This window comes from Tinamus guttatus, unplaced genomic scaffold (genome assembly GCF_059628265.1).
Source record: "Tinamus guttatus ecotype Peru unplaced genomic scaffold, ASM5962826v1 Tinamus_guttatus_pri_ptg001120l, whole genome shotgun sequence".
Classification (NCBI taxonomy): Eukaryota; Metazoa; Chordata; class Aves; order Tinamiformes; family Tinamidae; genus Tinamus; species Tinamus guttatus.
This window is the reverse complement of record NW_028289654.1, coordinates 353,614-366,386: the sequence shown is the minus strand read 5'-3', so window position 1 is coordinate 366,386 and position 12,773 is coordinate 353,614. Positions and strand designations below refer to the sequence as shown.

The following is a 12,773-nucleotide window of genomic DNA, read 5'->3' as shown; positions in this document are numbered from 1 at the left end:
ATGCTGCCTCTCAACACATCATTTTTGGGGGTATAAGAGATCTCGGCATGTAAAATCCCAGGATGTGCCCTATGCAGGGTGCTGCACGAGGAGCATGGGAGGCATCTTGTAGACTAAGAACAGTGGGTGGTTAAGGCACAGACTTTGGCAGAAGGACAGCTGGACTCTGTGGGATCACTGGGAACCACGTGGAGATGCAGGGTACAAATGGAATTTGAAAAGTGTAGCCCATATTTCATATTTTGCTGCTATAACATTCATATTAGGCCCATGATATGATGGCCATAAGCAGGGAGCCCACTGCAGGAAGGTATGGTTTAAACTCTCTCATCTATTATTTCTACATTTAGGTACAAACTGATTGCCATTTTACAAAGCAGTACGAGTAAATTTAGCTTTATTTTGTGCTACTGGCAGGTACCTGTGGGTATAAATAAATGTGGGGGAATAAATTAGTAAAAGTATTTTTTTTTCTTGTTTTTGGCTGTCAACCAACTGACGTGCCTTTTTATTTTCATTTATTTATTTATTACTTTTTAGGCATTACAGAAGCAATTGAAATACCACAGTTTATTGGTCGCAGTTACCTCACGTATGATAATCCAGATATCCTGAAAAGGTAATTAACTGGTTGTGCTCTTTGTTTAGCATTATGTCTTTGGAAGTCTCAGGTGGGAGGATGTATTTAAGCCATAGTAAATTTAAGCTGTATTTGCTATGTTTCTAAATTTCAGGTAAAAGCACATTTTCTATTCATATGTTCATGGCTCAATTTATGGTAATATCTGAGCATCTTGCAACCTTTGAAGAACAGGTGTTCACCACCTAGTTCTGACACAGAGATGGACTCTATTCTGTTCCTGAGAGCAAAGAACAGAAGATATATAGAGTCTATATCCATAAAAGGACTATGGATTTTAACTCCTGCTTTAGCCTCCTGAGCCTAAAATAGAGGTCTTCAAACTTCTGCTTGGCTGCTCTCTACTCTAACAGCTATCCAAACTCCATTAAATTTGAGGTTGTTCTAAAAATTCCCTATCTGCCTATATTAGAATCTCTGGCTATGAGAGCTTCCCAAATGTCTTTGCCATGCTGACCTGCTGCTCAGCACTTCTCACCCACACCAGGACTCTGGTTAGCCTTTCTTGGACCAAGTCTACTAGGCCTTCTCAAAATTTGCTTATTAGCAAGAGGATTTCATGCTAGGCTTAGACAGAAAAAAAGTATTTTTCTCATACGTGTATTGAGCAACTTAGCAACCTGGTATTCTGAGGTCCAAGTGCAATTTCCCCACTCTGAAATGTTGGAAATAGGCATGCTCATAAGCAACAAATAGGCAACTTAGTGGACCGCAACCTGCAAAACCAGGGAAGAAGTGTGGAGGCCTGCTTCAAAGTGTTATCAGCAGGTAAGGAACAGAGCAGGAAAAGGAGGAGGACTGCAACCCCGTGCAGAATGTCTTGTCAGAAGATAAGAAACAAAGCCAGGAAAAGAAGATAACTACAACCACACAGGTGGCAAGATGCTGACTGGTTGCAATTTCAGCAACACTTGTGTTAAGAGAGTATAAAATAAGATGGTTTGAAAATAAAGTTGTCTCACTCTGCATCCCAGACTGAGTCTGTTCCTTCGCAAGGTGCAACAAATGGTACCCAATGTGGGGCTGGAAGACTAGCTGTCTCTCCGGTTGCATCGCCCAGCTGAACTCCGTGATTCACGCTGAAAGGAAGTGTAAGGATCAAGCTGAAAGGAAGTGAATTTTGTGCGCACATCAGCGCCTCTTGAAAAGAAAGAGGTAAGCGGCTGGGAACTATGGGCTCACACGACAAAGGAACAAAAAGATGTCTTAGAAGTCTTTCTTAAGATCTTAAAACAACAGGGCAAGTAATTAGATGAAGAAGATCTACAAAAGGTTCTTGCATGGGCTTCTAAAAACGATCCTTCGGTGAACTGTAAGAATGTATTTGAGAGATGAGACCATATTGGGGTCCGATTGTGGGACTGTGCCACACGCAGTAATAAGGCTGCTGCTGGCCTGTTGCCACAATGGCGAGTTGTATTTGAAATGTTGAAATCTCACAGTGGGTCGCAGTCGAACACGAATGATGAGGTCGGGCCCCCTGTCATCCCCTCCGCGTCCCCATTACCTCAGTCATGTTCTGATGAGAATCAGAAAAGAACGCGCTGCAAAAGCCTTTGCGGTACTGCCACCTGATGACCAGGACGATGATCCTTTTGACCTGGGTCCTATTGACCCTGGAAAGGAGCCAGACCTATACCCCCCCCGGATCCTCAGGATAAATGGGCCTCAGTAAAACAAGGAGCAAAACAGGTGGGGGATGTGGGCATGCTGAAAACCTTCCCCGTTATCTGTGCACCGGATCAGAATACGCATTGGGAAGGTCTGTCGTATAAGCTTATTAAGGACATGCAACACATGGTGACAGCTCATGGCCTTGGGGCCCCATATACCACCCACCTTATACAATCTCTTTGTGATACTTTGGTTTTTACTCCCCATGATTTTAAAACTTTGTTTCACCTCATTATAACTGATATGTAATATATACGATGCGGGTCGAAAATGAGACAGCTTGCTCGAGCACAGGGAGAGGAAAACCAGCGGCTGTCGAAAAAAGGTCCTTTATGGGCTGTTACTGTGGACATGCTAATGGGGGAGGGTGACCACAGTGCTACAACAGCACAAGCAGGATTTCCCCCTGAGGGCCTGCAACAAGTTAAGGCACTTGCTCTCCCCGCCCTTAAGGCCGTCCGGGAGGCTGGTAAACAATGACAGCCTTTTGTTAGCATAAGATGGGAAAGAGCCATATATGAAGTTTTTGGATTGGCTTAATGAGGCTCTGGAGAAACAAGTTGATAATGAACAAGTACGAAGCTACATTTTTAAACAACTAGCAATTGAAAATGCTAATCCCAACTGTCAGAAGGTCTTACGGCCTCTGAAAGATCCCATCATCGACGACATGTTAAAAGCATGTATTAATGTCGGTACCAAACAGTATGAGTATTCACTGATGGCCGAAGCATTTGCGACAATGTCAATGAAAAATCTGTGTTTTGCTTGCGGCCAATTTGGGCATATTTGTAAATACTGTCCAAAAACACAAGCAAACAAAGGAGGAGCGCCTGGAATATGTCCGCGCTGCCACAAAGGACAACACTATGCTAATCAGTATCGATCTAAACTTGATAAGGAAGGTTGACCGCTAGCCCCTGATACATCAGTTGTGCTAATTCCAACTGGCGTCCATGGTCCCCTGGGGGAAGCAATGGCAGCATTGTTAATTGGATGATCTTCAGCAAGGAGACAAGGGCTATTTGTGTTACCTGGAGTTATCGATGCAGATTTCAAAGGAGAAATAAAGATAATGGTATGGACTCCAATACCACCATGTACTGTGCCAGCGGGGAGCCGAATAGCACAATTAGTATACTTTTTACCACAGATGCCAAATGCTGCAAAAACTAAATGCGGCACAGGCTCTTCTGGGTCCACAGGACAACCTGAGTTTTTCTGGACTCAACAGATAACTATGAATCGCCCACAGATATCCTGTACGTTACAAGCAGGAATGATAAAGTTTACTGTACAAGGAATTTTAGGTAGTGGAGCAGACGTTACAGTCATTGCCGCCTCGCAACGGCCCAACAGTTTGCCCCTAATGAATGCACACGCATCGCTTTCAGGAATTGGTGGGCAGAGTACCCCAATGCAAGGTGAAAGACTGATGAATATCATTGGCCCAGAAGGGAGAATCACAATTATTAGACCATTTATATTGCCTGAATCCGTCACCTTGTGGGGGAGAGACTGTCTGAGTCAATGGGGCATGCAGTTAAGCACGGATTTTTCTTAGGGGCCACTATCCAGCAGCAGGTCCCACCCATGATTTGGAAAACGGACAAGCCGGTGTGGGTAGGCCAGTGGCCCCTTCCACGAAATAAACTGCTGCAATTAAACAAGTTAGTAGAGGAACAATTGCAAGCTGGACATATAGTTCCTACTACAAGCCCATGGAACACACCAGTTTTTGTAATTCAAAAGAAGAATAATTCCTGGAGACTGTTACATGTCCTTAGGAAAATCAACAAGGTCATCAAAGATATGGGAGCCTTACAGCCCGGACTCCCTTCTCCAGCAATGTTACCTCAAGCATGGACTTTGATAGCAATTGATTTGAAAGACTCTTTCTTTACTATTCCACTTGCACAGCAAGATACACCTCAGTTTGCATTTTCTGTGCCTTCCATCAATGCTATGGAACCCCATAACAGATATCATTGGAGAGTTTTGCCACAAGGCATGAAGAATAGTCCTACATTATGTCAACAATTTGTGGCAGCAGTTTTAAGCCCAGTACGTGAGTATTTCGATAACGCCCTCATCTATCACTATATGGATGACATATTGATTGCTGCAGAGCAAAAGGAAATGGCACAAGAGGCTCTGCGTCAGATTACATGAGCAGCATCGGCTGCAGGACTAAAAATTGCAGAAGATAAAGTACAGGAAACTCCGCTTTGGCGATATTTAGGATGGAGAATTTCTGATCATCAAATTCGGCCACAATCATTGACCCTAAAGACAGACATAAAGACTTTGAATAATCTTCAAAAATTTTGGGGAACTATTAATTGGATCCATCCCTCCTTAGGGATTTCCACAGAAGAATTACATCCTCTAAGCTTTTAGAAGGGGACATGAGTTTGACATCCCCGAGGAGGCTTACCCCTCCTGTGAGAGCTGCGCTTGACAAAGTTGTGGACAAATTAACCACTCAGACTGTTCACAGACGAAAGCAGAATCATCCCATCAGTCTTTTTGTTTTTTATTCTAGCTTCCAACCTTATGGCCTATTAGCAAAATGGATACCACAGGACGCGTGCCCGTTAATAACCTTAGACTGGGTTTTTCTGCCTCATATTTTTGGCAAAACCGTCACCACTGCTATTGATATGATTGCGATGGTTATTCAAAAGGGAAGAGAGCGTTTGATGTTTCTAGATGGCACAGAGCCTGATATTATTTATTTACCACTCAATACAATTTGATTAACATTTTGACTCACCAGTCTTTTGTTTTTCAGTGTGCCTTGGCAGATTATCCAGGACAAATAAGCATCCACTTTCCAGGACATAAAATCATACAGTCTTTCAACTCTCTTTATTACCTGTTTCCCATTTGAGTCTTACGCCAATACCTGATGCTCTTACAGTATTTACTATTGGCTCAGGTAGGACAGGTCGTGCAGTTATAGTTTGGAAAAATGATGAAGGGCACTGGGAGAGCGAAATACATGTCGTCACAGGTTCACCGCAAATAGCGGAATTATCAGCAGTCGTCCGCGTCTTTACGCGATGGCCCTCTGCAGTTAACATTATAACAGACTCTGCCTATGTTGCAGGGTTAGTCCCTAGGTTAGAACACTCCTTTTTAAAAGAGGTTTCAAACGAAACCCTCTTTGCGCTTCTTTGGAAGCTTAGATGGCTATTAAACAGAAGGATTTATCCATACTTTATCCAACATGTATGCTCGCACACCTCGCTGCCTGGACCTATTAGCGAAGGTAACGCTCAAGCAGACAGCCTTGCAGGAGCTGTAGTTCTGCCAGATCGCTTTGCACAAGCACGTTTGTCGCATGACTTTTATCACCAAAATGCAAAAGCATTACGGAGGTCGTTTCAATTGACTCAGGAACAAGCTAGACAAATCATACAGTCATGCCCAGACTGCCAGCACATTTTACCAGTACCATCCATCGGAGTAAACCCTCGCGGTCTTTCTGCGCTTGAAATTTGGCAATCAGATATAATGCATATCCCTGAATTTGGCAGATTTAAATATGTACTTGTTTCTGTTGATACCTTCTTGTCTTGTATTTATGCCTCAGCGCATACATCAAGACGATGGTTTCAATATTTTTGGGAATCTTTTTGGAAATTTAGGATTAGCCGTGTGGATTAAGGGAATATTGCAGATAAGCTTGATATGTTTGATAATCTTTGTTTGTCTTTTAATTTGTATCCCATGTTTGTTAAAAATAATTCGCTGTTTAATAGACTGTGCCTTGAAACAAGCCTTCTTTATAAATAAAGAAGGGGGAGGTGTGGGGATCTCAAGGGCAGCAGACTCAAGAGCATCGGTGGAATGGCCTTGGGAAAAGGACACTGTTATGCTTGTTGGAATCAAACCATGGGAGTAAATGTGACAAACTAAACAACCTTTTGCTTAGCTGTATTAACGCAAAGTTTCTAATTATTGTACTAACTGTATTTTGTTTATTGTTAGTGTATCATCTGCTTTGTTTCTTATTATGTGTTTAACGATTGATTTGATTGATAATTTAACTAAGTCATGGCTGTTCAACAAAAAACAAATAAAAAAGGGTGAGATGTGGAGGCCCCCTTCAAAGACAATAGTACCAGATGCCTTGTTAGTAGATAATTAACCCCCAAGGACAGCAGTGTTATCAGCAGATAAGGAACAGAGCAGGAAAAGGAGGAGGACTGCAACCTGCAGAATGTCTTGTCAGAAGATAAGAAACAAAGTCAGGAAAAGAAGATAACTACAACTGCACGGGTGGCAAGATGCTCATTGGTTGCAATTTTAGCAACACTTGTGTTAAGAGAGTATAAAAGAAGTTGGTTTGAAAATGAAGTTGTCCCACTCTGCATCCCAGACTGAGTCCATTCCTTCGCAAGGTGCAACAAAGAAGAAATGTTTCCATCATCTTCTAGTTTTGCTTTAAGAAGGACTGTCCTAGTTCAATATTTTATTATGCTTTGCCTTATTTATATTAAACAGAGTATCAGGATCAAGAACAAATGTCTTTATGAGGTTTAAAACCACAATGAAGGAAGGTCTTTTGATGTGGAGGGGAGACAGTCCCATGCGACCTAATAGTGATTTCATTTCTCTAGGCCTTCAAGAAGGAGCATTAATATTCAGGTAAGCTATAATTTCCTTATTTTTATTGCACACAATACACTTAAAGCTCGAGCAAATCTCAGCAACACATCTAATGCTTTTGTCCTTCAGTAGATTGCAGGACAATTAGAACTTCAAGGTTGATAGGTCCAATTTGTCTGGGAAAGGCTGGGAATTTAGCAACATCAAATTTTTAGCCTGGTTTTCTGAAAGTTACGAAATGAGGGTGACTGCTATAAATAATTTCTCTCAATGCCTTTTGCAGCACTTGCCATCTTAGTTGCATAGAGTAGGTGCGGGGTTTGCAAAGAAAAAGGGTTGAGGAAGGAAAGTGCAGTAACACCAGTGCTCACTGTAGACTCACTCCGTATCAGACACCAGAAACACATGTGGGAGCAGGTCTTCCAACACCCCAGCATATCCAGCTCTGTGACACAAAACCAGCTGGCGCCAGCTGTTTTTTATTTGCACCATCCACAGAACCACTTATTTAAGTAAAAAATAATATCAATAAACTGAAATTGGGGCGTTTTGGGAAATGACTGAGCTCATGTGTTCTGTTCCAGAATTGCTTTCTCCCTTATAGGCACTTAGACAAAGACTTCATGCAACTTTTGGCATGGTGCTTTTTAGGATTCCTGCCTTTTGAAAGGCGTATCTTTCCTCATCATCCCTCAATTGAGCTTGTGCAATATTGAAATAGAAAACTAAACATGTCTTTTTTATTATAATGGATTGTTGTGAAAGAGTGCTGATTAATTGACAAAGTTTTTAGGTAAATTTTGAACTTATTTGACTTAATCTGGTTGTCGTTTGCAGCCATAGATGCATAGACCAAATTGCATTTTGCTATTTAAATTAATTTCCTTTGCATAAACCCTTAGCTTTCTTGTTGTACTACAAACTAGGAGCTGAATCTGCAGAAGTGGTGCATTTTGTGAATGCCTTTAGGAAAATGTGTGTTTCTATGATGCTGGTTAGTAAATGGTCTGTCTATTCTCTTGTTTCTCTAGGCACAGCACACTTGTTTTAGGGTTATTTGTATCCCTAAATAGAAAGATGCACAGAGGTTTGAGATTGAAGCAGCTGAATTTTAGTGCTATAGCTGTACCTTCTGCTCATGTGCTCTAGGTGCTCTAGGTGACCCTGCGTGTGCAGAGGGGTTGGACTAGATGACCTCTAGAGGTCCCTTCCAACCTTAAGCATTCTATGATTCTATGATTCTATGTTTAGGCAAGTGTAAAATTAAGGTCCTAAATTATAGCTCATATAAACAGTCACTGCATACTTAAAGGGAGCACTGAGGAAGATTGTGAAAGAACAAATGCAGAACAAATGTGTCATGTCCTCTCACAAAGAATGATATTCCTGCTGCTCTTGAAACAACTTTGACATATGAGGTCAAGAGAATAATCAAGGCTGTGAGCTTGAATTCGTCAGATGTGATTTCCTGCAGCCCAAAATTCAGATACCTGTGTCCTAGGTATGTTTGTGGAATTCAAAACACACCTTTTCCATTCCCCATTTCCCAACAGACTGTAGGTTCACTGCTAAGTGTAATGGCTGCTCTTTTAAGCAACAATGCACAGTTATATCCTTATTTTAAGGAATCTTCATTCAGCAGGGATATGAATCTAATTTTTGTAGCCAAAGGTCTAACAGTTAGATAAAATCCTCAGCTTCACAATACCCAGATTCTTCTGTAGTTCTCAGCCTAGACCAATATCTGCCTCCAGAGTAAAAGGCGATGCTCCTTTGAGAGTCACTTAAGCTTCTAAGGGGATCAAATTTAAAACATATGTTTTGCTCTGGGTAGCACAAAACTGAACATACAATTCTCAGGTCCCTTACTCTATCCATAAACTTAACTGTAATTTCAGTCTTTTCTGAAGGGATAATGACATTATCTTTATAGCTAGGAGCAAGCAGAAGGCTAGCAGTGGCAGCTCAGGCTAATTCATCTGGTTTATTTAAGCAGCTGAATACCCCATAGCTCACTGTGTTGTAGCATCTACCATGAAGATAAGCCCAGGCACCTGAAGTGTAAACATGATGGGAACATTATGTCTGTTGAGTAATTTTAGTAGTGGCAAAGACAAAGAAATAATCAGAGCTGCAATTGAAGCAGAGAAGTTCATGACTATCTTTGCATTTACATCATTATACTTCACCCCTTCTTATTTACCCTATAATTCAGATGACCTGTAGATCTATTTCATGTTGCATGCTTTATTAAATGTGCTTGCAAAGACCCACTGCTCTCTCCCATTAGACCAAAAGATTTGTAGGTCACTGACCTTTGTCACCTTCTGTTTTGGGAAGAACGGACCTACAGAAGCACTTCTGCAGGAGAAAGTCTTGCATGTTCCTCTGGATGCTTGTCTTTGCAAAACAGGTCACAGCTGGACTTCCAAAGGATCCTACTTGTCCTCCCAAAATCCTAGTTGTGAGGTGCAGCTTGGGGTACAGTGTGAGGATGCTTGAACAAATTTATATGGAGCTGGTCTTTGCAAGGAAGGTGATAACATTTTCTATTTTATTTTTTAGCTATAATTTGGGCAGTAGAATTGCAGCCATAACAGTGAATGGCTCTTTCAGCGATGGCCGGTGGCACAGAGTCAAGGCTGTTCGGTAAGTCTTCTCTCTGAGTGGTGACACTTTATCTCAGAGGCATTTTGGCGATGCCCTGCCATAAAGGTGCTGCCAGGCTAGGCGGTGATTGGTCATGAATCGTTGCAGCTCCACACTCTCACATCACATAGGAGCTGAACTCTAGGCAACTTGGCTGTTTCAATATGATGTACACAAAGACCATTGCATTAGAGGGGACAATGCCAACTTTGCAACTCAGCACAGTTCAGGTCAGGCTGCCAGAGTCATGCAGAGCTATTTGGAGGCTGTGACAGACATTCCCTTAAACCCATACCATTTGGGTTAAGAGAATTTTTCTCTAATGTCTGCACTTTGAAATTCCCCAGTGAGCATCTTGTGGGCTGGCACAAGCACTGGAGCACTGACCGTGTATGTCTACATTTTCTAAACTATTTGGAGGAGGTGTGGACATCTTTCAGTGTATATATAACTTGTATTTATAACTCAATGCCTCATAGGAGGCAAGTGAGCCCAGCAGGTGTGCATCCCTCTTCGTGAGATGTTGGGTCCCTGGAAATCACAGGCTGACATTAGCACAACTTGCGACCAAATTCAATGAGAATAGGAGCCTATCAGTTGGCTCTTCTGTCAATGCATCTACTGACCTTATGAAATGGAAGTGGCCAAAAGACCCTAGCAATAAAAGGGCTTTATGAGCTTTTTTTATAAGTTTTATAGCTTGCATTAGTATTAGCTTGTTTCCCCACCCCTTCCTATTTAAGCTTCTACTATTTACTTTTTGTCTTACTTTTGACTCTCAAAAAGATATCAGGATCTGTCAATCTTCTCCTCACCCCTAGGTATTCATTCCAATCTTGTTTTTTTATGAATCCTTTGACGTATCTTTTCCAGTTGCTTCCTCCTCTGGAAGTATAGCCCCTCTTTGCAGCCTCTCTGACACTCTCCTCCTTGGAAAAGGCACCCTGATGCATCAGGACTGCCACAGCACGTCACCGTCAGTGGCTCTCCCCAGCATCAGCCCCAGGTCTTTGCACTGAATGGGGCATCACCTGGGTCTCCTGGCATAGGGAAGTGCTGTCGCTGCTGCTCCTCCCATTCGAACGTCAACTGGATGCATGAAATTGGTTTCTTTGTTGTTTCAGAGATGGCCAGTCTGGCAAAGTAACAGTGGATGATTATGGTGCCAGGACTGGCAAATCCCCTGGGAAGATGAGGCAGTTGAACATCAACGGGGTTCTCTATATAGGTGAGTATTTGCTGTACAGGGTGGCTGGAAGGAGCTGCGGTGTTGTTGAGCCCAGGCTCAGTCTGCCTGAGGAGGGTGGACCCAATGTGCACCATTGTCTCCCTGTCAGGGGAATGCAGACACTGTTGGTGCCATTGAAAACTTTGGCATAACTATGGGAACTGAGCCACGAGCTTGCTAAGCTCTTATGGATGGGAGAAACCATGCAGTAAAGAGGTAGCATCCTGGTTTGTTCTCTTCTGCTCACCCATCTATGCTTTAGAGTGTCTAAAACTGCATTTAAAAGCACAGAGAAACCTGTAAATTAAAATTACTCTCTGGGGGGAGCTAGGAAGGAGACCACTGTTGTTGCATGTGCCAGGTGGGAATAACCACGGCTTTTGGTAATAAGTTGCTCATGGCCGCATTCCTCCCAGGTGGGATGAAGGAGATCACGCTGCACACCAACAGGCAGTACCTGCGGGGCCTTGTGGGATGCATCTCCCACCTCACACTCTCCATGGATTATCACAGCTCGCTCGTGGAGGATGCAGCTGATGGGAAGAATATCAACATGTGTGGGACCAAGTGACAAGAGAGGAACCATGGCGCGGAGAGCCCGTTGTGCACTTGCGTGTGTGACTGAAACCGCGCTGGCCACCACAGTCCTCTATGGCCAGGCTGTGTTTGCCATTGGAGCCAAAGGGAAGCCCTAAGGAAAGACATTTTCCCTCTCCTTTCCTCTGCTGACCAAAGCAAACAGAACTGAGTGTTTTGTGTAGGAACCGTCCCTTTTAGCCATTAAATGTTTAGTGAACACTAAAGATTGTACGTCGGTGCAAATGGCAAAGAACTGTGTGATGCAATAAGTAGTGTAATGACTGTGTTGTGGTCCATAGGTTAATTCTTTTAATATCAAAGAGAACAGTTTTGAAACACCTGCATTCATTCCAGCCTAGAATGATACAAGGATTGCATTGTTCAGCACACATATTATCAGGCACTGTATCTATGTATTCAAGTACTGGTACCAGAATGAGCAGTTCTTCTTAGCACTTGATGAATTAGCTAAATCATGTTTTATCCTATGTAAATAATACCCACAGTGACTGGTTTCAAAATATTGTTGTTTGTTGAGGAGGAAAGTTCTTAAAGTCTACTTTTTTATTACAAGCAACAAGATCAATGAACCAATTTTGTAGAAGTAATCTTATACTTGTATATTTTTTTATAGCAGCAGCAGACCTACTTACATAGTATAACTTTTAACATTTAGGTGTACTATACAATTAGTTCTTTGCACACTTTCCCAAAAATAGCAAAGCAAACCATGGTTTAAATTTGTTATATCGGAGGCTCATGTCTGTATTATAGGGAAAGAGACAGAGTGCTTGAACTAAGTGTAAGCAAAGTGAGTGCTCAGGCAGCACCTCGGAAAGGAAGAAGGTAAATGGGATCTGATGCTCTGGGATGCAAAGGGAAAAAGTGCAAATGAAGGGTTGGGACTCAGCTTTGTGGAGGCTGAAGCCGAAGCTGCAGCAGCCCTGCCGGGGCCCGTGGAGAAGCAGCCTCAGCACAGGTTGTCTCTCAGCTGTTGGCTCTTGGCTAGGAAAGAGTCACCTTACGTATGTGCTGGGACTCTTCCTAAGCAGTAGCTACCAGCGTGGACCTGACACAGCGTGGCAAGACCTGCTAGCCCAGTGAAACCCTGGTCCTTCAGACCTGCCATGCTACCCATGAGAAGGGACAGCATTATTCCAGAAACAGCATAAGTCACTGCTTTGTCACATATGCTTTTACTTTTTCCATCTGGTTCTTTAAAGTACCTTTTCATTTCTGTCACAGTGTTTGGAGATCAGTTCCAAGGCAAACATCTAGCAGGACAGGTCTCTATTTTAAGAGCATTTACTGCAGAATAACAGGCACTTTGGTACAGGGCGATAGTTCTTCAGACGAAAGCTGCTCTTGGAAATGTGCATGTGGGGG

The 12,773-nt window shown here is 42.6% G+C and overlaps 1 protein-coding gene across 1 annotated transcript; it reads left to right on the top strand.

Moving 5' to 3' along the window:
- The first annotated feature begins 544 nt into the window (after nucleotides 1-544).
- Nucleotides 545-11,967, top strand: LOC104571328 (pikachurin-like). The gene is made up of 5 exons (XM_010218421.2): nucleotides 545-619; nucleotides 6,827-6,970; nucleotides 9,497-9,580; nucleotides 10,705-10,808; nucleotides 11,225-11,967. Exons 2-5 carry the CDS (start codon nucleotides 6,855-6,857, stop codon nucleotides 11,377-11,379), a joined length of 459 nt encoding a protein of 152 aa, XP_010216723.1. The 5' UTR covers nucleotides 545-619; nucleotides 6,827-6,854; the 3' UTR covers nucleotides 11,380-11,967.
- Nucleotides 11,968-12,773: the final 806 nt, after the last annotated feature.

Coding starts and splice junctions, on each gene's coding strand:
- LOC104571328 (XM_010218421.2), top strand. CDS start 6,855: ATGAGGTTTAAAACCACAATGAAGGAAGGTCTTTTGATGTGGAGGGGA. Junction 6,971..9,496: donor GAAGGAGCATTAATATTCAG/GTAAGCTATAAT, acceptor TTTATTTTTTAG/CTATAATTTGGGCAGTAGAA. Junction 9,581..10,704: donor CACAGAGTCAAGGCTGTTCG/GTAAGTCTTCTC, acceptor TTGTTGTTTCAG/AGATGGCCAGTCTGGCAAAG.